The following is a 26,256-nucleotide window of genomic DNA, read 5'->3' as shown; positions in this document are numbered from 1 at the left end:
TATTTATAAAAAGTCTATTCTAAACTATTTCCAACTGTGCTGAATACATGTCTTTACTTATAAGAGCAGAGTCAAAAGAAGTGCATTTATTTGTAATTCCACACTAAATAGATTAAAGTCAAACTAATTCTAGCAGTTCATACTTCTATGAACTCAGCTTCTATGCTCAGGGTATTTTTTTCTATCTTCAAATTTTAACTGTTTAATATTGAAGCATCTTGGGAGGAAAAGGGATGATGTTATAGGACAAATCTAATTGACTCATTTCCTCCTAATCTTTCAAGTAGGATGAAAATCCTCAGAATCATTTTCTGTACTACTTTCAATAACTTAGCATTATATAATGGATAAAATACTAATTATTTGAATGTAAATCTTGCTGAAAATTCAGTTAGCCTATTTATTAATTTTTCAAACCTGACAGGAAATTGATGAAATAATCAAAAGCTGTATTTACTAGATAATTTACTAAAAATTCACAAAATATTCAGAGACATAGTTACAGAGGTTAGTGGAATGAAAATGGATAGTAAAACACTCAAGGTAATGTAATATCTAGAAGCTATTTGCATACCCAGAAATATAGGAAAGACTTGACTTTACCATAGAGCAGTAAATGTTAAATTTATGCAAATAGGGTCACCCATATATAATACTGGCCATAATGGAATTTGGCCAATGAAATAACCATGGTTCATCATAGAGCAGGAAGAGTAAATACCAAGAAATATCCCCTGTCCTTTGTGCAAAATTGTAAACAGGAAAGCTGTGGATATCTTCTAAGACAGAGATGTCAAAAGAGTGAATACTCCACACATCTGAGTAAAATAACCCCAGTGTTATTACATACAGTTAAAACAGTATATATCTAAATATTCAACATGAAATATTTTTAACTTGCATAAAGCTCACAGAGGAAACAAATCTTGCTTAAAATTTATTTCATGAATGACCACACAGATTTTAAGAAATATACATTTCATAGTTCAAACAACTAGAATTTATGTTATTTATTTCAACAACACTGTATAAGGGAGGAATTAACTTACCAGACTTACTACTAATATATATGCTATCTAAGATTCTATTCCTCTCATGGGAATAGCAAATAGTTTTCCTATCTCTAAATTTACTATGAGAATTTATATGGTCCCTAATCAAAAGATTTAATGATGAAATGTGGTAAGATCTAAAATGTGTTATTTGATATTGAAACAGCACTATTAAAAATTTGTGTTAAGTAATATCTATAATTAAAATTTTTTGGTGACCCCTTTACTGCAAAATATTTGGATACGCATGAAATATGACTTAAATCTACATATGAGAAGAGCAAGACATAAACCACAAATAAGATGTGGTTCCCTTGAAGACTTAAATAAGCTGTAGAAAAAGAACCATCAGGGATAAGCTAGTAAGGGTAGGAAGCTAAGGCATATTCATATATGCAGTAAGTCAGCATGCTAAGAGAGATTGATTTGTTCCAGATCAGTGAGCTTTTTGGCTCCTTACTGGAGCATTTTTTTTTAATTACAAAAAAGTCATATTTACAAAAATCTGTACACACATTTGAAAAACTCACAAAATTTTCATCTATGTATTACAAGTTGCTAAACCAAAATATTAAAAATGGGATAAAATTATACTTTTCTTAATTCTTTTCAAAAAGATTAATAATTTTTAAAGCATATATATGCTATTTTCATTAGCCAGACCCATGAAGAGAACAAGAAACCCGACATCCTTGAGGCCCCAGCTTCAAGCCATGAATGGCCTGCCCAGAGGGCAATGCTCAGGTTTGGGGCAGGGAGTTGGTCCATAGTATGGAACAGAAAGCTAAAACACAACAAAAGAAGGAGGATGTCTTTGGCTAAAACTTTGGCATTAAATTAAAGAAGCAAACAGGATGGAAACATGCAGCCCTGCCAGCCAGGCTGGGCAGAACAGGGGCACAGGCAACCTTGAAAGCTGGCTCCCAAGAGTGGTGGGAACCAGGCCCAAGCACATACCTGGATAGTAGAAAGCTGTGTTTCAACCACTTGGGTGTGTTTCCTAGGTCTGGTGGGGAATGGGTGCAAGAAAGGAACCAGGAAGGGTAGGTAGGTAGACTACCTTGGCCACAGCCAGCTCATCAATAACTAAAGTGGATGTAGTGCAAATGTTGCAACTAATGGACACGCTACCTGCGTGCCGTAAGGGTCACATGGCAATGTGGGGCCGAAAGCAGGACTTTGTCCTCATCCTGGGTGCCTATTCTCCAGCCACAGAAAGAGCCCTAAGTTTTCCTAATGTGTGTGGGACAGGGGCTGACGTGTCTTGCTCCCTTACATATTAGAGAGTTTCTGTGTCCAGATATCAAGGATCAAGGTTTGTGCTTCTCTTTGCAGTCCGTGTTCCCTGCTGGCAGCAGCAGGCTTAGGATGGACAGAAGAACATCTGGGCCCTTTGTCTCATGGCAGAGCACCCAGCCTGAGTCCCACCTCAGAACATCCCAAGAGCCTTTCAACACTGGCAAGGTGTCCAAGAATACCCACAGGTGGCACAGAGACCCACTGAGCAGGATACAACACACAGTTCCATGGGCAGTGGGCAAGGGTGGTGATGTCTCTAGGGGAGCTCTGCTGTTCTCAGGTGGGCACCAGGTGGGGGGTGGGGGGGACATACAGGGTCACTGAGGCAATGTGGCTGTTCTGCATGACCTCAAAGATCATTCGCTGAAGACAAAAGAATAATGTGGAGCCAAATGGTTTAATGTTGTTTGGGCAGGAGGACCTGAGCAGGACAACAGGCTTCTCTACAGGGTGGCCCAGGAGCTCCTGGATATTGTCCCACTTGCTGTAGGTCGTACATGTTTCTGTTTGACCATCTGCATTTTCTTTCTTTATGGCTCATTGGATCTTGAACTCACAGCAGTGATAAATGTTAAAATTATAATGCCCAGGGTAATTGGTGTGTAGGACTAATTTCTTCACTTTGTGTGTATTTGCATCGAAGAGGATGTCCACCCCAAGAGTGAAGTAGTTAAAAAAGTAGTCATTGCACTTGGATGGAACTTGCTTATGAAGGGAAGGAGAATGAATTTTCACCTTGTCTTCTGACTTGTAGAAGACCTTGTGTAGAGAACCAAGCATGCTAAGAACATCTTGGCAGGAATCACCAAAATACACTGAGCATTCAAATACCCGCATTTTGTAATCTGCTAGTAGGCCAGGCCCACAACCTGCAGCAAGTAGGCGAAGTCGTAAACCTGAGGATCCAGTTCCATCTCAAAAAACATCTACACTCTCAGCATACACATTGCCCAGGAAACAGCTCAGGGGCATCACAGGAGCCTTGGTATCCTGTAGACTATTTCTGCTGTAGATGTACAATTGTTTTACTGTTGCTCCATGGGGTATCTGGAGAGAAGCTAGACCATGCGCAAAATTGGGCTCATATTTGGGACCCTCAGTCCATGAGTCTAACTGAAAAGAGAAAGGCCTCTGAAGTTGATGTGGAAGAGCTGTTCAGCAAAGTTGTACACTCCCAGATGGGTTGCGCCAAAAGACTGGTCAATCTGCTCAATGGTAGGAGCTATGGCCTGAGAGTTAAAATGTACTCCACAATATTTTAAAATTACTTCAGTCAAGTCATATACTTCATTTACCTTAAGTCTTTGATTGAAAGCATCAAACAGTAGTTTGATTCCGTCCTTAGTCAGGTTAAGGATGAGGTCATGGCTTAGAGGACACTGCTCACTGTAGAGAACCTAGATGTTTTTGATGATGTGACAGTGCTTCTGAAGAATGGCTACTGCCTGAGCTAGAGGCATTCCCAGTGTGAATTTCCATTGCTCCCTCCCCAGAGAGCATTCAGGCACCACCTCCAGATCCAGCATTGGTTTGGCTCCCTGGGCCCAGGTGGTCTCCCTGCAGTAAAGCAGACAGGACCAGACCTAAGGAAACAATGCCACAGCTGACTCGCCACCCTCGCCAGCCCATGATGGCCCAGCTTTTCACCCTGTTCTGGGGCTGCAGCAGCGGCACTGGCCCAACAACACCATAGCTCACCTCACTTCACCTCACCAGCAACACCCACAGCAGCACAAGTGCAGTGGCGGCAGCGACCACTAGAGAATTTTTATCAGTTTTTGTTGTTTGGAAATTTCTGATTACACAATTTCCTATGTTACTTTTTAATATGTAACTTAATCATTTTAATTTTTTTGAAAGAAAAATTCTATAATCTCCTAATCTAAAAACTGAGAATAAATAGAAAATGCAGAAAGTAATCAAAGAAAATAGCCAAAGATGTAATGGCTGAGAATTTTTCTTGTCCAAAGGAAGAAATGAACATACAGAATCAGAAATTTGAAAGATTATTTTCCAGGATAAATAGAAGAAGAGCAAAGATAAAATGATTCTAAATCAACAAATATAAATGGTTGTTGAGTGACTCTGAAACTGTGAATCTAACCTGGAATTTAGGTTTCTAGCTATATTTTTGATCTTGTCAGCAAATGCTCAGAGGTATGTGCTGTTCTGTGAGGTATATAAATCTAAAAAAAATTTAGATATATAAATTGAAAAAGATTAGAATACCAAATGATTTATGAGTGGTTGACAGAGCAATTCAGAAATTTATTGGGAAAATATTTTCCAAAATTAAGAAAATTGCCTCTTCTTTTCTCAGGGGAACCACGGTTAGTGTGATAAGATTGCATGGTGGTCCTATTCCAAAGTTGGTACAGGTAGAAGGACATTACTGATAAGCTCATGTATACCTCTCACAGAGATATATAGGACTGCCTAGACTTCCACTGTCCCCTGCCTATCTAATTAAATGGCTGTGCTTCAGAATGACTGTGTATCATTAGAACCAGAAACTACATGCATGCTTCTTTGAAGCCAGATGTGCCTCGCAGCAATGGTACCACGGTGTCTTTTGTAGGCTTAAGAATTTATTCTAGGCCAGCAGTGAGCTCCAGCCCACAGGCAGCTTCAGGGACCAGGACAGGATAGCCAGGGACTTCCCCAAGCAGCTCTGCTCCTTCCAGCTGCGGGCTCCTTCCACACGGCCAGCTTCTTGGAGCAGGCCTCCCAGTGAGAGCCTTTCTGCACAGAACCAGCTCCAAGTCCCAGAGCCAGAGGTGAGCTCCAGCCTGCAGGCAGCTTCAGGGACCAGGACAGGGCAGCCAGGGACTTCCCCAAGCAGCCCTGCTTCCTCTGGTGGCAGGCGCCTTTCATGACTAACTTCTCGGAGCAGACCGCCCAGTGAGAGCCTTTCTACACAGAGCCAGCCACAAGTCCCGAAGCCAGCGGAGAGCTCCAGCCCGCAGGCAGCCTCTGGGACCAGGGCAGGGCAGCCAGAGACTTCTCCAGGCGGCCCTGCTCCCTCTGGCGGCAGGCTCTTTCCATGGGGCAATCCAAAATGTCAGACTAGAGGGTGACTGCATCTCCTGTCACTCCAGAACCCAGGATTCAAGAAGGGGAGGCACTGAGAGACTCAGACTAAAATAGAGCCACTGGGTGAGTATCCCCCACCGGGTAAAGCTTGACCCGGGCAGCAGGCCCAAATAGGGGCGGCTTCTCAGAGCAGGGCAGGGCAGTTAGAGTCTTCCCCAGATAGCCCAGCTCCCTCTGGCAGCGGGCTCCTTCCACATGGCCAGCTTCTTGGAGCAGGTCCCCCAAAGAGAGCCTTTCAGCACAGAACAAGCTCCAAGTCCTGGAGCCTGAGGCGAGCTCCTCTCTGCAGGCAGCTTCAGGGACCAGAACAGGGCAGCCAGGGACTTCCCCAGGCAGCCCTGCTCCCTCCCACGGCAGGCTCCTTTCATGGCCAGATTCTCAGAGCAGACTGCCCAGTGAGAGCCTTTCTGCACAGAGCCAGCTCCAAGCCCTGGAATCAGTAGTGGGCTAGGGACAGATTTCTTCAAAAGCACTGCATTATCAAGTTCTTCCAAGAATTCAGGCTACTGAAGGCTGGGAGGTGATATACTGGAAATCTACAGGGACACTATAAACCAATAGAGGAAATCTGCCATATCTCAGAGTCAAACTGACATCTGACCAATATAAGAAAACAAAGGAAGAAAATGTCCCAAACAAACCTAGATACTTTAACAATAAAACCCAATGACAGCACAGCAGAAGAAATGTCAGAAAGTAAGTTTAGAATGTACATAATTAAAACAATCAGGGAAGCAAACAAGGAGATCAAAGAGCAAATGCAGGCATTGAAGGAGGAGGTGAAAGAGCAAATGCAGGCATTAAATGATCACACAAATCAACAGTTAAAAGAGCAAGTACGGGAAGCAAGAGATCATTTCAAAAAAGAAAACTCTTAGAACTCATAAGTGAATTCAGTAAAGTAGCAGGTTACAAGATCAATGCTCATAAATCCAATGCATTTTTATACATAAGTGATGAATTGACAGAAGGAGAAATTAGGAAAACTACCCCATTCACAATAGCCTCGAAAAAAATAAAATACTTGGAAATCAATCTCACAAAAGAGGTGAAAGACCTCTACAATGAGAACTACAGAACACTAAAGAAAGAAATTAAAGAAAACCTTAGAAGATGGAAAGATCTCCCATGTTCTTGGATAGGCACAATTAATATTGTCAAAATGGCCATACTACTTAAAGTGCTATACAGATTCAATGCAATTCCAATTAAAATCCCAATGATGTACATTACAGAAATAGAGCAAGCAATTATGAAATTCATCTGAAAGAATAAAAAACCCAGAATAGTTAAAGCAATCCTCAGTAGAAAGAGCAAAGCAGGGGGTATCGCAATACTGGATCTTCAACTCTACTACAAAGCAATAGTATCAAAAACGGCATGGTATTGGTACTAAAACAGGTAGATCAATGGCATAGAATAGAGGACATGGACACAAATCCAAATAAATACAATTTTCTCATACTAGACAAAGGGGCCAAAAATATGCAATGGAGAAATGATAGCCTGTTGAGGGCTGTCTTGGACAAGATGGCACCTGGCAATGAGCCAAAGGGCACTGGCTACCAAAATAAGGAAGTACCCAAAAAGGTTGCTTGCTTACTAGATCCTTGGAGATTTATGACATGTTAACGCCTAGGCTCTAGGATTGGTTATCTAATATCATGCTGCTCGTGGACAGCTCGTGATTCATACAGTGCTATGCTGACATTCCTCTGCATGCTCTCCTGCATGAGAGAAAGCTTTGCTATACTTAGCTGATAAGCTAGGAGCCTGGGGGAGGATAGAGGAAGAGGGTAGGTGAAGGGAGAGAGTGGGAGAACAAAGGAGGCAGAAAAACAGGGAGGATGCAATAAATCTTGTCAACTAAAGATTGGTGGTGTCTCCTTTCTCCGCGCCAATTCCGCAGGATGGAATAAGTGGTGGCCCATACAGGGAACTTCTTTCTCCTTCTGTGTCTTACCAGTTAAGTAACTTAAGGTAAGCTGTAGGAAAACTAAGTAACTTAAAGTAAGCTATAGGAAAACTGTAGGATAACCTTCCGGAAATCTCTGGCCAGAGTGTATAAGGGGGAGGTCACATAGTCCCAGTGAAGGGACCCCACAGTCCTGGTGAAAAGGACCCCACAGTCCCAGTGAAAGGGACCCCACAGTCCTGGTGAAGGGGACCACATACCTTGGTAAAGGGAGTCTACATTACCCCGGTAAAGGAGGCCACATAACCCCAGTAAAGGGAGGTCTCATAACTCCAGAATGGGGTCACAAGTGTCTAGAAATCAAATGATAAGAATCATACCAGATGTATGTAAGGCTAATGGGACTGCCGTAAAATGATCTACTGTGACAGCACATGTAACCACATTGGCCAAGGTTAGTCCTTGGTTTTTGGAAGAGGGAGTCCTAAATATTCCACAATGAGAACATGATAAAGAGGATCTTATTAAAGCAGAAAAGCAATCCCCGTTACCTAGAGGTACTTTTCCCATGTGGCAGCTCATTAAGGAATGTCTAACATCTAAAAAGGTAAAATAATAACTTTAGTGGAGAAGGAAACCATGAAGGTATTCAACAACAGATTATTTATGATCCTGGGGTGTACGCAAAAATTGCTGCTGCTGCCACTAAAGCCTGGAAGTTAATTCAAGGGACAGGAGATTTACAGGGGCAGTTGTCCAAGGTGATTCAGGGAAGTAACGAACCATTTGCAGATTTTGTTGATAGATTAATCCAACTGCTGCTAGAGTATTTTGGGGATTCAACAAGCAATGCCCTTAATAAAACAATTAGCTTATGACCAAGTAAATAGATGGTGTAAAAAAGTTATAAAACCATGGAAGAATAAAGATTTAAGAACCTATATAAAGTCTGCAGGGATATCAATGATGCAGTCATTACAGGACAAGTAATAGCTGCTGCTCTTCATGGGCCAAATCAGGGGCAATCAAGAGCTAAAGGAATAATATGCTTTAAGTGTGGGCAAGGAGGGCACTTCAGAAAAGACTGCCCTGAAGGACCCATAGGATTAAAGCCTAGGGGAACACCTAAGACTGGAGAACAACAAGGGACAAATCAACCTGCCCCAGGTCTATGTCCCCAGTGCTGCAAAGGAAGGCACTGGGCGAAATATTGTACATCAAGATTTGATATAGAGAGATATCCTATGCCAGCCCAGTCAAAAAATGGCCAGGGGGTTCCAACCCGGGGCCCTCAAATATACAGGGCCTTTCAGAATCCCATAGTACAGATCCCCACTCACAATCCTTTCCAACTATCTCTTCATTGTCCCGAGGAACATCAGGAAGCAGGAGATTGAACCTCTGTGCCTCTGCCTGACTCATTTTAACCCCAAAAATGGGAGTACAAGTGGTCCCCACAGGTGTACATGGACCACTCCCTGAGGGAACAGCAGGATTATTGTTAGGGCGGAGTTCCACAACTCTGTCAGAATTACAAGTATTGCCAGGAGTCATTGATTCTGATTATACAGGAGAAATAAAGATTATGTTATCTTCCCCTCGAGGGGTATCTGTTGTTTCTCCAGAAGATAAAATAGCACAAATATTGATATTGTCTAGCCATCATGGGGCCTTTCCCAGTTCACAAAGGACTGGAAAAAACAATGGGTTTGGATCCACAGGATCAGGTGTCTTTTGGGCGCAATCAACAAAAAATAGACCCATACTTAAATTAAAAGTTAATGGTACTCCCATAGAGGGTCTAATAGACACAAGTGCTGACATCTCTATTATAAGACAGAAGGACTGGAACAAATCATGGCCTGTTAGAGCATCCAGTACTACCTTACCGGGACTTGGATTTGCCCAAAGCCCATTACAAAATTCAGCTGTATTATCTTGGGAGGACCCTGATGGGAAAAGGGGAACATTCCAACCTTAGGTATTAGCTCACCTGCCTGTCACTCTTTGGGAAAGAGACATTTTAACACAGATGGATGTTGTCATTTCTTCCTCAGTTGAGCAAAATATGTCCTGTCTAAACCCAACTGTTTTGCCAGTCATGGTGAGACAAGGTTATATTCCTGGAAAAGGACTAGGCAAAAATTTACAAGGTGTTACCTGCCCCATTCAAGCTGAAGGACAAACAGGGACTGAGGGGCTGGGATTTCCGGAGGGGCCACTGAACCATTAAAGATAACATGGAAATCCCATAATCTTATCTGGGTCCCCCAGTGGCCCCTTTCTAAAGAAAAAATAGAGGCGGCCCAGGAAATAGTTAATCAACAATTGAAGGAAAACCATATCATTCCTTCCACTTCCCCTTGGAATACACCCATTTTTGTCATAAAAAAGAAGCCTGGGAAATGGCGACTTTTGCAAGATCTGAGAGCCATAAATTCTAGTATGCAGATTATGGGCCCAGTGTAAGTGGGTCTCCCCTCGTTAGCTGCTGTTCCAAAACATTATCATATCATCTCTATAGATATAAAAGATTGTTTCTTTTCCATTCCTGTTCATCCCGAGGATAGCCCTCGATTTGCCTTTTCCATTCCTTCTTTAAATAATGAAGGGCCTAATACTAGATACCAATGGGTGATCCTTCCCCAGGGAATGGCAAATTGTCCCACTATGTGTCAAATATATGTTGGCCAGGCTATATCACAGATTAGACAAAATTATAAAGAACTTTATTATCTCCATTATATGGATGATATTCTTTTGGCTCACAGAGAACAGGAGAGTTTATTTAGGGCATTTAACAATATTATTGATACCCTAGAAAAATGGGGATTACATGTGGCCCCAGAAAAGGTGCAAACCCACAGCCCTATTACCTTTCTAGGACATCATATATTAGATACCTGTGTTAGGCCACAAAAAATTCAATTAGCCACGGAAAAGCTAAAGACTCTAAATGATTTCCAAAAATTATTAGGTGATATAAATTGGATAAGGCCAAATTTGGGAATCACCATTGGTCAACTTAAGCCTTTGTTTGATATTCTCCAAGGAAATTCAGACCCTACATCCCCCAGAAATTTAACTCCTGAAGGTAGAAAAGCCTTGAGGTTAGTAGAATGAGCTTTAGAAAATGCTCATAGTGATAGAGTTGATCTATCCTTGCCTTTTAGTCTCATAGTGTTAGATTCTGAATATACTCCTGCAGGTCTATTGTGGCAAACTGGACTCCTGATATGGATCCATTTGCCAGTGTCCCCCAAAAATGTATTTGCCCGTATCCCTGTGATGGTAGCAAATCTATTTGCATTAGGACTTAATAATACAGCCCTTCAAGTTTTTGGAGTTCATCCTCAGACAGTTATTATCCTGTACACGACAAAACAGATTGAAATACTAGTTAACAATAATGAAGATTGGGCAATTGTCTATTGTTCCACATGGCCACATTTGATAATCACTTGCCAAGTTCACCTATTGTCAGCTTCTTCAAAAGCCATCCTGTTATTTTCCCTCAGGTTGTTAAGGCTCAACCTATCCCTGCAGCAAATATAATCTTTACAGATGGCTCCTCCTCTGGTACAGCTACAGTAATTTCTGATAAAGTACAGACTATTATTATTTCTCATAAGTCTGCTCAAAAATCTGAACTAGAAGCAATAATAACTGCCTTACAAACATTTCCTGAGAAACCTTTAAACATTTATACTGACAGTCTCTATATTGCCCAGCTTGTGCCACGGCTTGAGACAGCTGGTCCCATTAGTCCTCAATCTACCTTACAACTATGCTTTTATCAAGTACAAACTCTTCTGTGGGCTCGCAAAGAACCTTTATATATAGGCCATATCAGAGCACATTCAGGCTTACCTGGGCCTTTAGCTCAAGGAAATTCTACTACAGACTCAGCTACTCAAGATCCTCATGTGTTTAATATTGTACAAGAAGCAATTAATTTCCATAAAGATTTTCATGTCAATGCTACTACTCTCAAAATAATATATAACATTACAAAAGAACAAGCCAGAAATATAGTAAAACAGTGTCCTGCCTGTGTGCCTCATTTATCTGTTCCTCATTTTGGAGTCAATCCTAGAGGACTCCTTCCAAATCATCTATGGCAGATGGATTTCACCCATATCCCTGAATTTTGGTACTTTAAGATTTGTACATGTAACTGTAGATACCTACTCAGGACATATATTTGCTACTGCCAATACAGGGGAAAAGACAAAAGATGTAATCAGCCATTGCCTTCAAGCCTTTGCTACCATGGGAGGGCCAAAATAATTTAAAACAGATAATGGGCCTGCGTATACTTCTTCATTTCAACAGTTTTGCTCAAAGTTTAATATCTATCATTCTACAGGATTGCCCTACAATCCACAAGGACAAGCTATCATGGAAAGGGCTAATCAAACATTGAAAGTCTGCTCAACTAAAGAAAAAGGGGGAATAGGAGCATTAGCACCTCCCAAGAACAGACTTAACCTTGCTTTATTCACCCTCAATTTTTTAACTTTGGATGCTATGGGCTGTACTGCGGCTGATAGACATTTTAGTGGAAAGTCTGGTGGCCATCCACAAGAAATGTGGAAAGACATCTTGACTGGGTCCTGGAAAGGACCTGACCCAGTATTACTTTGGGGAAGAGGATCTGTTTGTGTTTTTCCTCAGGACCAACAACAACCTATCTGGGTCCCGGAGCTCTTGGTAAGAACTATCCATAAGAAAGACAATGGCACCGAAACACAAAATGATGGTGATGGTGGTAAGCCTGCTGTTGTTAGCTCTTCCTAAAACTTTTGGTGATATATCACTCATGGCACACAAGTTTTCCCTCAATTATTTCCTAGTACAGAACTTCTAGGTATCCCTCACCTACCAGCTGGTTCCACTGTAAAGCCACTAGTCTAAACTTCAAGTTAAGAGGTAGTCTTTGCTTCCTCTGGTTAACCACCTCAGAAACTGCCATGATACAGGGAGGCAATCTCTCTCTCATTCAATAAAGGTGCAGTCAAAAGCAAGCCTATATAAAGGGAAGTAAGGAAGTAATACACCTGTTTATAGTTATACAGGGTGCGAGGCCAATTACTCTTCCTTCTATCAGGCTTTCCCCCCTACTCCCATATGTGTCACATCTCCATTTGTGTTCATTCTGTCTAACAGTTCTAAGTTTAATATTAATATTACTAATAACAATGATAATGAGGTCCTTAATTGTGCTAACCAAGAGTGTTATGTATCTAGTTGTTGGGATGCTTCACTATTTCCTCTGGCTGTAATTGCCAGGATTCCAAAATTCATTCCAGTCCCAGTGAGACCTTAATTCACAGTGAGTGGAATTTCCTATCCATGAAAGCAAAAAGAGATTTTGGTATCTCAGTCATTTATAGCCATTGCTATTGCTGCAGTGGCTGCTGCGGCTGTTCCCACTGCTGCTGGACTTGCCCTAGGAACTGCTATTCCTACAGCTCACACGCTCAACAATCTGTCACAAGCCACTGCCAAAGCATTGACAGCCCAGGAAAACATCAATATGCATCTCACCACAGGAATCCTGATTCTAAACCAAAGAGTGGACTTACTACAAGAACAAGTGGACATGTTACCCCACAGACGGGCTGTCTAGTGCATGCCCTAGCACTATGTGTTACCTCTATAACCTATTCTAATATTACTGCTGCTACAAATCTGTCCAAGTAAGCTTGGAAGCATACTTAATGGGAAATGGGACTAAAAAGTTTACTAATTTGACTACCTTATTAAGAAATTCTGTATTTGTGGTAAATAGTACTCAGGTCAAGGACCAGGGTATACCAGAAGCCATTAGTTTCTTACAGTCAGGGTTACAATTTGGTAAACAATGGATGGGAAGTTCTGCTATGATGGGGTTGTTGTTCTTGCTGTTATTGTTGCTGCTCAGATATCTGTTGTCTCTAAGGAGTCGTCAAAGACAGCAAGCCTTAGTGGTACAGCAAGCCCTTATGGCCATGGACCAAGGCTCTGATCTGCAGATTTGGCTCTCCCAATTACAGGGCTGGTAGTCAAAGATGGGTAAGCACAGGGTGGACTTTATACCAACCTAAGACAAGGATCAAAGCATGCCAAGAGCTCTTTGGCTCCCAATGACGGGTAAGAATAAAGTCTGACTCTGGCACATAAGACAGGCACAGTCACTGTCCTTTTCTTTTTATAACAAAAAGGGGGAGCCTGTTGAGGGTCGTCTTGGACAAGATGGTGCCTGGCAGTGAGCCAAAGGGCACTGGCTACCAAAATAAGGAAGTACCCAAAAAGGTTGCTTGCTTACTAGTTCCTTGGAGACCTATGACGTGTTAATGCCAGGCTCTAGGATTGGCTATCTAATATCATGCCGCAGGTGGACAGCTCGTGATTCATATAGTGCTATGCTGACATTCCTCTGCATGCTCTCCTGCATGAGAGAAAGCTTTGCTATAATTGGCTGATAAGGTAGGAGCCTGGGGGAGGAGAGAGGGAGAGGGTAGGAGAAGGGAGAGAGTGGGAGAACAAAGGAGGCAGAAAAACAGGGAAGACACAATAAATCTCATCAACTAAAGACTGGTGGTGACTCCTTTCTCCATGCCGGTTCCACTGGATGGAACAATAGAATTTTCAACAAATGGTGCTGGGAAAACTAGAAAACCACATGCAACACAATGAAATTAAACCCCTATATCTCACCCTGCACAAAACTCAACTCAAAATGGATCAAGGACCTCAGAATCAGACCAGAGACCCTGCATCTTACAGAAGAAAAAGTAGGTCCAAATCTTTAACTTGTTGGCTTAGGATCAGACTCCCTTAACAGAACTCCCATAGCACAAGAAATAAAAGCAAGAATCAACAATTGGGATAGATTCAAACTAAAAAGCTTTCTTTCAGCAAAGGAAACTATCAGTAATGTGAAGAGAGAGCCTACAGAGTGGCTCTCATTGCCACTCATACTTCAGATACAGCGCTAATTTCCAGAATATATAAAGAACTCAAAAAACTCTACACCAAGAATACAAATAATCCAATCAACAAATGGGCTAAGGAAATGAACAGACACTTCACAGAAGAAGATGTACAAGCAATCAACAGATATATGAAAAAATGTTCAACATCTATAGTAATAAGAGAAATGCAAATCAAAACTACTCTAAGATTCCATCTCACCCCAATTAGAATGGCGATTATCAAGAACACAAGCAACAATAGGTGTTGGCGAGGATGTGAGGAAAAAGGTACACTCATACATTGCTGGTGGGGTTGCAAATTAGTGCAGCCACTCTGGAAAGCAGTATGGAGATTCCTCAGAAAGCTGGGAATGGAACCACCATTTGACCCAGCTATCCCTCTCCTTGGCCTATACCCAAAGGACTTAAAATCAGCATACTACAGAGATACAGCCACATCAATGTTCATTGCTGCTCAATTCACCATAGCCAGATTGTGAAAACAACCTAGATGTCCTTCAGTGATGAATGGATAAAGAAACTGTGGCATATATATACAATGGAATATTTCTCCGCCATGAAGAATGATAAAATGATGGCATTTGCAGGCAAATGGATGAAATTGGAGAATATCATGCTAAGTGAGATAAGCCAATCTCAAAAACTAAAGGATGAATGATCTCGCTGTTAAATGGATGAGGACATATAATGGGGGGTGGGAGGGGTTAGCATTAGGGTTAGGGTTAGGTTTAGGGTTAGGGTTAAGGAGGGTGGTAAGAATGGAGGAAAGAAGGACTGTATAGAGGGAAAAGAGGGGTGGGAGGGGTGGGAGGGAAGGGAAAAAAATAACAGAATGAATCAAACAAATTACCCTATGTAAATTTATGATTACACAAATGGTATGCCTTGACTCCATGTACAAACAGAGAAACAACATGTATGTCATTTGTTTACAATAAAAAAAATTAGTGAATGAAATATTGTATAAATGTCTGTTAGTTCTAAATTATTGATTGTATTATTCAGTTCTATAATTTCTTTATTTAGTTTTTGTTTGGAAGATCTTTCCAGTAGTGAGAGAGTTGTATTAAAGTCACCTCAGTGGTACAGCACTTTTGCAAAGCATGTGTGAGGCACGGGGTTCAATCCTCAGAACCACATAAGAGTAAATAAGTAAAATAATGGTATTGTGTCCATGTACAACTAAAGAAAAATTATCCTAGTGGCCTTTATAGAAACAAAGTCAAATTTCTTAAAGGTAGTTCTTATTATGTGGTAAAATATTATAAATAAATCAATACACAAAAAAAATCACCACCTAGCACTGGATATTTTTGTACATTGTCACACATCTTACAAAGTATAAATTAGAAATAAAAATGTTCCACATGATATATATACAATTTTTTCTCAATGTTATCATCATGTAAAGCAAAATAGTATTTTGTGACATTATATTCCTTAGTAATTTTCAAATGAATGGTTTGAAAGCTCCCTGTATTCCTTACTAACCAGTTGTATAAAACGTAACTATGGCAGTTGAAGAGACAGAGCTGGAATCCCTAGTTTCCTCCTAGTGCTGAGCACATCACTTCACATTTCTTGTGGAAAGGCCCTCTTTGTTGCTAATAGAGGGTGTAGAGGCCACATAAGGTTTGCCAGGCGAGCATGTCCTTTTGCAGTCTCATCAAGTTCAAACCAGTAGGGCTTAGGCTGGGTTTTTTAGGTTTGCTTTGGCTGGGACAAATGTTCACTTTGTCCCTGGAGATGGGGTTCTGTCCTGTGATGGATCTGTTGGAACTTCAGATTTTACCTATAAATATGCTTGTTGAGTAGCTCTGAGGCTGTGAATCTAACCTGGAATTTAGGTTTCTGGCTATATTTTTAATCTTCTCAATGCTCAGAGGTATGTGCTGCCTGTGAGGTATATTCTAAAAGGAATGTAAAATAAGGATAGTGTTACCTGCCTTAAGGAATGATAATCTTGTTTGGCAGATGGGACAAAGTTTTGGAGACATTTAAAGTGTATTTGCCAGTGTGAAAAAAATGTCTGTCATGGAAATTAATTTATTATGAAAATAAAATTTTGCCTTAAGTCTTTTAAAAAAGTAAAGAAAGTATAGGTTTAGCACATAATAATAATATTAATTCAAAAGACCATATATAAAGCAAAGATGTTTAGATTATCAAAAAGTGAATGTTGTAGTAGATTTACATTACACACATGTCTATTGTCTAAATTTGTCTATTGTCTAAATTAAGAGGAAAATTGTCCGGAAATATGATCTGAAATACAAGAAGGAGTTAAGGATAAAATTTTAAGATCATTTTCTCTTTAAATCAGTGATGTCACTAAATTTTAGTGTATATAGGTATAATGGAAGTGATTACATTATTGGATAATATGAGCATGTATATGTAGGATGTAGAGATTTGATCAGTTAGTGGTAGGCATAAACATATATAATAATCCCTTAGCAGTAATTAAAGATGGCAGGTAGGTCATGCTGTGTGCTGGAGCTTGATCTTCCCCCTGTCCTTTGTCTCAGACTTGTTTCCAGACAGAAGCACTTAGGGATAATTGGTTTGTTTACATTAATAGGATGTATAGCTTACCTATAGGTTGGTTCTGTTACGTTTTAACAAGCATCTTAACCTGATTGAATAATGTGCCTATATGTGTCTTGTACAATCATAAGTAAAATAAGATCTGTGCCTTCTAAGCCTGGTCTCCGATGTCTGTGTTTATTGGGAGACATTGCCATCCTCATTCTCAGTGGGACCTCTGTCCCAAATACCAACAATATAGTGGCGCAAAATATCCTGAAAACCTAAAGCATTTATGAGGAAAGAAAAAAATGCAGGTATCACACTAGTTGTAATCAAACTGTATTAGAAAACTAAGGTAATTAATACAATGTGGTAATGATATAAAAATTAAAAAATGGACCATGCAACAGAATCAAAAATCCCGAAATAAATCCACACAATTATGGTAATTGATTTTTGACAAAGATGCCAAGAATATCCAATGGGATATTTAATAAACCAAATAAATTTTCTTTGATTTAGAGAAAACTGAATATTCAAATTTAGAATGAGGAATTACATACTTATGTTACATTATAGTCAAAAGTCAACTCACAAATGTAGGTCCCAAAACTGAAAATACTAGAAGATAGCTGAACAGAAAAGTTAACATCCAATGATATTCAGATTTGAACACAAACATCTAGGCTACAAAAGCAAGATTAGAAAATTGGATTACATCAAATGAAGTGGTTCTGCACAGCTAACAATTAATAGAATGAAGAGAAACATCTCCCTAAAATTGGAGAATATCTTTACAAGAATTTATCTAATAAGTGTTTGATATCCAAAATATCTGAGGAACTTAACTAAAATTTAAGAAATAAATAGCCCAGCTGAAAAGTAAGCAAGTGACATAAATAAAATATTATCTTATTATCTTCATCAAAACTAAAGACATGTGAATAATGAACAGTAAGGCAGATTAAAACCACGATGAAATATCACCTCATTCTTGTTAGAAAGCATACTATCAAGAAGACATGTTTTAGACCTTTATCTCAGTGACCAAAAATCTTGACAAGAACACATAGAGAAGGAAGAGTATATTTTGGTTCAGTTTCAGAGGTTTCAGTCTATTAGATGGTCTACTGTACTGTTCTGGGCTCAAGGCAAGGGAGGACATCATGATGGAAAGGCATGGAGGAGGAAAGCAGTTGAGGACATGACAGCCAAAAAGTAGACAGCTGGTTTCCTCCTCAGGAGCAAAATATAAACCCCAAAGCCATACCCTATCTGCCCACAATTACTGCCCAGTTAATCTACATAAGTGGATTAATCCATCCATTTGGTTAAATCTCATTACCAAACATTTTCACCTCTGAAAATTCTTGCATTGTCTCATACAGGAGCTTTGGTGGTCTATACAAGAAAAAAAGAAACTAAGTATTGGTAAGGATATGGAGGGATTTTCACAATTTTGGTGGGAATGCACATTAGTATTGCTGTGCAGATGTTACTGAAAAAATAAAAATACAAGTATCCAAATAATCTGTAACACCCTTTGGTTATATATTAAAAGTATATAAAGTCAGTATCTCAAAAATAGCAACATTTCAATGCTCATTTCACCATTATTCACTATAGTCAAGATGCGGAATCATCTTAAATGTCTATCAAAAGATGAACTGATAAAATTTGGTATGTACTTAGAGCAGAATACTATTCTCTCTCTCTCTCTCTCCTTTTTTTTTTTTTTTTTTTTTTTGTGCTTGGGATTGAATCCAGGGTGCTTAATCTACAAGTCACATCCCAGCTTGTTTCCTTAATTTTATTTTTATTGATTTTTAAATACCTCCATTTTGTTTATTTACTTTTATGTGCAGATGAGAATTGAACCCAGTGTCTCATACATGCTAGGCAAGTGATGTAGTACTGAACTACAACCCCAGCCCTTTATTTTTCAGTCAAGATTCTCCACAACTTTCTATGGCCTCTCTAAATTGCTGAGGTTGGCTTTTGAATTTGCAATCTTCTGGCCTCAGCCTCCTAAACTGCTGGGATTATAGGCACATGCCACCATTCCTGGCTACTATTTCAGTCTTAAAACAGAGGGAAATTGGTTCATTTGTGATAACATGAATGAATCTGAGAGATGTTATGTTAAAAGTGGAATAAGTTAGGCATAAAAGCACAGATCACATGTATTCGCTTTTATCTTGAATACTAAAACATATGAATTGAGAGAAACAGGAAATAAAATGGTGTTTATTAGAAGTTGGGAAGTTGGGGGATGGCAAAAATGTTGGTCATAAGGTACAAATTTCAATTACAATGGAGGAATAATTTTAAGAAATCTGTTATATATAAAGGCGGTTGTGGTTTATGACTCAATAAAATATATTGTACATTTAAAAATCACTCAGAGTGCAGATTTTAAGAGTACTTATCACAAAATAAATATGTTTAAGTAATGCACATGCCCTTATAGTTTGACTCAGCAATTTCACAATGTATTGGATATCATGATATTTTACACCATACATAGATAGGATTTTTATTTCTAATTAAATTTTTTTTAAAAAGCTGCATACTAATAAAACACATAGATAAGTGAGGTGAATCCACAATTGAAAATACCTAGCCTAAAATAAACTGGCTTCAAATAAAGCTTTGACTAATATTTCTTTAAATAACTGAATTTATAGTTAATAGCACTTTAGTAATTATCTAATATAAGACAGACAAACACCAGAACTATGATAATAGTAAACATATTGACAATGGGGACATTGACATATCTTTTGAAAATTCCCATGAAACAGTTTCTGAAAAAAATTATTTGAATGATATTTTACTCTTGCTCCTTTACCCTCGGAGGCAGAAGCAACACATTTGAGTTGAGGATGCTTGCCAAGCTGCTTATCAATAGTAATGTAAGAATCTTACTTATTTCTAGCAACTCTCTCCAAAGAGTGAAAGAAAGAAGAATCCTTTGTGATTTCTGGGAGATTTATGGAAAATCTTAAAAAGAATTTTTTCATTGAAAAGAGATTTAGAGTATAATTTTGAATGGGAAAATACATATTAAATTTTGTCAACACATTTGAACCTCGATTAAATAAGATGCTGCATTATTATGAATAAAATACTAGGCTACCTAGTCAATTACAATTAATATTACAAAATATTCAAATACAAAAAATATTAAATGTAAGGCATCATGGCTTTGCAGGTCTTTGGTGTTGTCTTGCTCTCTGTGCTCCCACTTTTGGGTCTTGAGCTCCCAAGTGGGATCGGAGAACTACGAATTAAAGATCTCATCTTGCTTTGTGCCTGGGTTTTCGTACTGCTGGCTCTTCTTTCTTTAATTATTTCCATGACTTAACTCATTTAAATCTCCCCAAGTTTATCTGAAAGAAGAGGAGAATGAAAACAGACAAAAACTTGTGAGAGAAAAAAAAAAAAAAAAAAGAGGTACAGGATGAAAAGGCCAGCAAATACATAGAGAATGTTTTAAAAGCTCACGAGGAAATGAGATTAAAGAAACTGGAAGAGTGATTTTATCAAATGATTGGTAAAACTTGGAAGCTAACCAGTAGTCACAGACTTGGGGATGATGAAGAATTGTTGCTTGAAAAGGCAAGTTAGTCATCTTTTAAAACAACTAACAGAGAAGCTGCAGAGACTGAACTTTCTTAAGCCTCTGGCTAAAGTTTCCTACCTGCTGAACAGCCTTCATAGAAGCAGGTTCCTGTTTTACATGAAGAACCTTCTGAAGCAACTGAAAAAGTAGTTACTGTTGCTTTCTTGATGTCTAAATGGGAATGTCCTGAGGAGAGAGGTTTTTTAAGTCTTGGAGTTTACAGATCTTATCAGACTAGATGATGAAAATTTGGTACTATCCATCCCTATATAGCCTTTTCATGTCCTTTCCCAGAAGGCCCCTGGAAGTGAAACGAGGTGGATCACTGGTTGATATAGGAATAACTGAATACTGCACTTAACATAGAAGTGAGGGAGCAGAGCAACTAAGAAAGAAATGAGAACTACCTGTTCTACTTAAAATCAGTTATGCCATGACCTTGCAGGACAATAAAAGTTTCACATTAAAAAAAAGAAAGAAAAGAAAGAAAGAAAGAAAGTGAATGTAAGAGGTAACCTGTGTATAAAGGACCCACTCTTTCAAAAGTAAAAAGGTTTTGCTCTTTTAAATAATTAAGAACATTTAGCTGGGCATGGTGGCTCAGCCTATGATCCCAACAGCCCAGGACGTTGCGCAGGAGAATTGCCAAGTTCAAAGCCAGACTCAGAAATCACAAGGCACTAAAGAACTCAGTGAGACCCTGTCTCTAAATAAAATACAAATTAGAGCTGGGAATGTGACTCAGTGGTCGAGCACCCCTGAGTTCAATCCCTGGAACCAAAATAATAATAATAATTAAGAACATCTTAGAGTCAATATCCAACACAAGAAATTATACTAAAATGGAAAATCTTTCCACATATTTAGATTCTCATAAAGTATAGAAGAACCTTTGCAAACTCTTACAGAAAAACAATACTCCAAGAAATCTTCCTATTTTAACAGAAAAAAATCAAACTATAATTTTGTACAAGTACATATTTGATATCAAAATTTTTAAAAATTTTACAAATAAATCCATTAAATTTTAGCCTACTTTAACCAGGAGAAATAAAATTTCATCTCCATGCATCTTCTGTGACCATATTCAGTGAAGTTTTTGCATGTAGTATTCTCAGCTTCTAGAAGCAGCATTCATTATACTGTATTTTTTCCTTAAGAAAAACACTCCCTGCATAGGTTGCATACAATGTTGTTCCTGTCTTCAGCTAATACTCTAAATCATTTTTACTGAGTATAATTTAAACCATTATAGCTTCTCTTTCACAGAGAAAACAGAGATGAGAAATTACGAACTACCATTTTGCAGCAGACTAACAGATTATGAATATCCACCTCACACACTTTATAGACATACATGTCTTTTTATTACAACTCTTAAGTTGTAAAAAATGAATAAGAACATTAACAGACACAAATATATGCACTTTTTTCTAAATGCAAACTTTCATTGTTGAATATATAGAATGGTTTTAAAAGAAAGATTTCAAAGTTAAAGTTATTAATTCTAAGTTCAAATATAAGAATGTAGACATGCTAGAATTTGTGTATGCACTCCATTTAAATAGTCCCTTTTATATTCTCCTTCTCACTGAAAACAAAACACATTTGAAATCTTCCAAAGTGGTATCAAAAGCACATTTTCTGACAAAAGACAGCTTCATAATATGTAATATGCAGGATTTCGGACATACAAAGAAAGATAATAACAAGGATAAAACCAAAGTAAAGCTGGGAGAATTCCCATTCTGCTCAAGGGGATGTCTTTCCTGGGTTGTCTAAGCAAACCAGATACAAGCAATTGTAATGATTTAACTAAACACAGTACTCTGTTCTCATATATAATTAGAACCCATTCACATAGTGTATAATTTTTTGGTTATTTATATTTCTTTTATTTCCTTTAAACTGCAGAAATCATTTTGGTTACTTTCATAGTCACTTCATGGGATTCTGATGAAATCACTGGGAGTGTCAAGGACTAAATTTAAGTTGTCATGTAATCTAGAAAACAAAAAGCAAAAAAGAAAAAAAAAAAAAAGAAAGAAGAAGAAGGAGAATTGAGGCTAGGAACACAATACAAAAAAAGTAAAATATAGTTTTCTACAATTTAAATTACTCAAACTTAGAAAATTAGGATAATCAAAGTGAGTATTCAGGTGCAACCTATAAGGAATACAGATATGACCCAAGAGAAAAGGCAGCAGGCTCAAAACTTTAGTGAGCAGGTAGGCTTTTTCAGAGGTCAGCTCACTGAAATAAGTAATCCCAATACCAAATTCTTCTCCCTTTGAGAGACAGTATTGTCTTCACAAAATGAATTTCCTACGATTCCATCCTTTCATGCCAGTCAGATACATATATTCCATTTTCCCTTCTTCTGTCCTCAGATTATATCAATAATTAGAGCCACTGCCCTGGGTGAACCAGATACGAGTCAGGGTCACTGAGAAATGTCACATCAGGATGAGGAGGAAACAAAGACATCCAAGCTACAGGGAAAAGTTGGAACAAAACAGTAAGGAAACCACTCAATGTGAAGGTGATACTGGTTTGAGGACAAGGTTCCAGAATCCTACGAAAAAGTGAGCATGTGCCCTTTAGGTCCCATCTACTAGAGTAAATCTCAGTTTGAGTTAGAAGGGGAGTGGAATGGTGGGAGGATGGGAAGATAGGAACCAGGATCCCTGTGCTTACCCCTCCTCCCCCTCCAGATAAACTGAGAAACTCATCTCTAGGGAGCTCCCTTCTCTCTACCGCTGGTCCTAGAGGCCCTTGGTGGCAAAGAACAGAAGTTGGAAAGGAATTGGGAGAATTTGGAGCAGCAGGAAAGGTCAATTCCGGCCTTACCCTGGCAGCTCCAGATGAGTAGGAGTCCTCAAAGAGAGCCCACAGCGGGGCTGTAGTCTCCTCCAGCGGCCAGTCTTGCCTGTGGGTGCACCAAGCCCTGCCTTGTCCGCGTCATTGCCAGGGTCGCCACAGATCAGGTTGAGGGTCGTGAAGACCTCCAGAGCCTCTTGTTGGGATGCTGTACGTAGGTCATCCAGCAGCAGGGCAGCTCCTCCTGGACTAGTGGGCCGCCCACGTCAGTGGGGCAGAGGAGCTTGCTGGCGCATTCGTAATTGAGCACACAGGCAAAGAGTCCTGGATGCCGGTCAAATAAGAACTGCCGCCTGCAGGGTGGTCCCTGCCGCCATGGGAACTGCAGTTGCTCTCGCCGCCCTCCAAGCAGCCACCTGGGCCCAGGGACAAAGGAGGCGGTCATGGTCAAGGTTGTAGCGGAGTGGAGGGGCCCAGGGCTGCAGCTGTCACACGGGGTCAGGCAGTCGCCCTGGGGCTCCGAGGCGGCGAGAAGAGCCCGGCGCGTTCCTGGCAGGGTCTTGAGGGTGCTGCGTAGGTTTCCTGTCGGCCGCCCCAGACATTGAGGATCACCCTCTCCTTGTTCTGGATCTGGCCGGTCTATCTCTGTGGCGCAGACATGGCTTAAGACCAAGAGAAAAGATTGCTTTAGTTTCCGAAGGGACCAGGTTCTCCGGGCAGTCGGACCGAGACTTGGCGGCCAGCTGAGTCTCCCTTCTCCGACGAGAAGCTACTTGGCGTTTTCCGGGTTCAGGTGGTTGAACCGCCTCTCTAGGCGCTGAGTCGGGGAGACACCCCCTGCTGCCCACCGGCCTCGCTATTCGCCTTCATTCTGTGATCTGTGGGTTCGTCCATCGCCAACCTCTGTGGGTTCGGTCACCATCGCGCTGGGTTGGGCAGACCTTGGAGCTCTGGGCCGTTCCAGCGGGCGCTGTCAGACCCGCCGGGAACCAACAGCCCGGCTGGCGGCGACTGGAGTGGAGGCTAGCCTTGGTCAGGAGAGCTCCACCCACTCTAAGGTGCAGGGGCCCAGCTTGGATTTTGGTCTCGATTTGCATTTTAAATGTGTCTAACGCTTTGTTTTCTGTTTCTGTTTCTTTTAGTTTAGCATGTGTAATTGTTATGCACTTTAATTCAAACTTTTGAAAATGTTTTCTATATAAGAAAAACAACCACCTCCATCATTAACTACTGACTTCTTCATGTCCCTTACCATCAGGATCTACAGCTATTTCTGTTTTTAAAATAATCATTTAAGACCTATATAAAATCTTCAAAAAATTGTTTAATTTTATAACTTCACCAAAATTAAACCCATGCCATTTTAAAAGAATTCCATTAATTTATGTTGTCATTGAGTTCCCAATGCATCTCACAGAATATATTAGAATTAATTTTTTCAAGTTTATAGCTAACATTTTACAAGTCATATATAATAGTCTATCTTGGGAATAATTATTAGTAATGGATATTCAAATGAAATTATTTCCTGCTGCAATGAATGCGTAGTGCCACAGGTGGTGTTCATCAAATGGAATGGTTTGCAGAGGATGGAAGACAGAACCAAGAATGCTTAAGCTTGACTTGTAGAATCATTGCTTATGAAAGCTTCAAACATAAATGAGTATTTATAATTATGGCCTACAATGTTTTTCAAGCAAAACCAAGTGTGCATGAACCCTCTTCTTTAACATCTGAGAGTGAAAGAATATGAAGCATATATCTTCCTTTGGAAGACATATGAGTAATTATAAAATATTCTTAAAAACATTGAACATTTCACATTGGTTTGAGAGTTTTTTTGCATGGAATTAACATAATTATTAGAAAATTGCATGAATTAATTTTCCCAGATATATGTTCCTAAACATTTCATAATGTTGTAATTAACAGTATTATTTTGACTTCACTGTTTTTGCTATTTATCACATTACTAGAGTGAAATTTGTGACATATCATCAGCAAATTGCTTACATGTGCTCTGTGGCTCAAAGCATAGGACTCTACTGTTTTGCCAGTTTTTCTTGATCACATTAAAACACCTGAATTACATCTTTATGAATTTAGTTCATTGTAAATAGCAGACAAAATAAGATTTTATATGGCATAATATTATTTGAAGATGATTATTTCCAATGCTCCTTAATCAAATTTTTCATGTAATTCCATAATTATAAAAATCCTTGAGAGAAAATATTTTAGACAAAAATCTGCTAATTTAAGTGAAATTATCAATGCTAACATGTTACCCCTCCAATTGCTGATGGTTTTACATTAGATATAAATTTGAATTAGTGAAATAGGAAAGTATGAATACTCAGTTCTTTTAGAACTGAAAAATAAATTATGTTGGCAGACAGATCAATTAGCAATGAACTAGAAAGCCCAAGTGGAATAAATACTTGATTTTCATTTACTTCTGCCATCATAACTAAAAATGCCAGAAAGAGTAAAAGTAATTAATTTTTCTTTACAGATCTAAGATAATTTGGGACTAGTTTCCAAAGATAACCTGATATCATTGTGAAATGAAACTATTTCAAAATCAAAATAAGATGTAAAGTAAAAAGATAAAGTAAGCTTATTACCAGGAGAAGGAAAAAAAAAAAAAAAAACTCAGAAGAAAAAGTAAAAATTTAAATGGAGGATACAAAATAGTTTAAGTTCCCTGAACATAAATGAATTGCCATTTGTTAAGCTTGATTCATGTTGAGTCATTTATATGACCCAAATTCATGTTGAAAAAAATGAGAGTACAATCTTACCATTCTATTAATTTGTTTTAAAATGATGATTTAGGATTGATCTGAAGTAAAACTGATATCACTAAAACAAAATTCACCAAGATTTTCCTATTAAAAATAAAGAACAAACCTTAATGGAGATAATTTCTCATAGGGTGAT

General features: G+C 39.1%; 2 protein-coding genes and 2 pseudogenes across 4 annotated transcripts in view; 2 read left to right on the top strand and 2 right to left on the bottom strand.

The window, feature by feature from the left end:
- Nucleotides 1-26,256, top strand: part of LOC306659751 (tyrosine-protein phosphatase non-receptor type 21-like) — a 355,478-nt gene that overhangs the window by 215,096 nt on the left and 114,126 nt on the right.
- LOC306659753 (phagosome assembly factor 1-like) lies at nucleotides 1,763-4,088 on the bottom strand (annotated as a pseudogene). The gene is made up of 2 exons (XR_013766629.1): nucleotides 4,050-4,088; nucleotides 1,763-3,934 (listed from the first exon to the last, which is right to left on the bottom strand). The product of XR_013766629.1 is annotated as a phagosome assembly factor 1-like (transcript).
- LOC306658926 (uncharacterized protein) lies at nucleotides 18,557-24,410 on the bottom strand (the record flags this gene model as incomplete). The annotated part of the gene is made up of 3 exons (XM_079136216.1): nucleotides 18,557-20,260; nucleotides 23,344-24,066; nucleotides 24,215-24,410. The coding sequence occupies 2 exons, from the start codon at nucleotides 24,408-24,410 to the stop codon at nucleotides 23,477-23,479; spliced, it is 786 nt and encodes a 261-aa protein (XP_078992342.1). The 3' UTR covers nucleotides 18,557-20,260; nucleotides 23,344-23,476.
- LOC306659754 (UBX domain-containing protein 8-like) lies at nucleotides 20,071-20,947 on the top strand (annotated as a pseudogene). Its single transcript has one exon. The product of its transcript is annotated as a UBX domain-containing protein 8-like (transcript).

Source organism: Sciurus vulgaris (genome assembly GCF_902686455.1).
Source record: "Sciurus vulgaris genome assembly, chromosome: 4".
NCBI lineage: Eukaryota > Metazoa > Chordata > Mammalia > Rodentia > Sciuridae > Sciurus > Sciurus vulgaris.
This window is presented reverse-complemented; position numbering and strand designations above follow the sequence as displayed.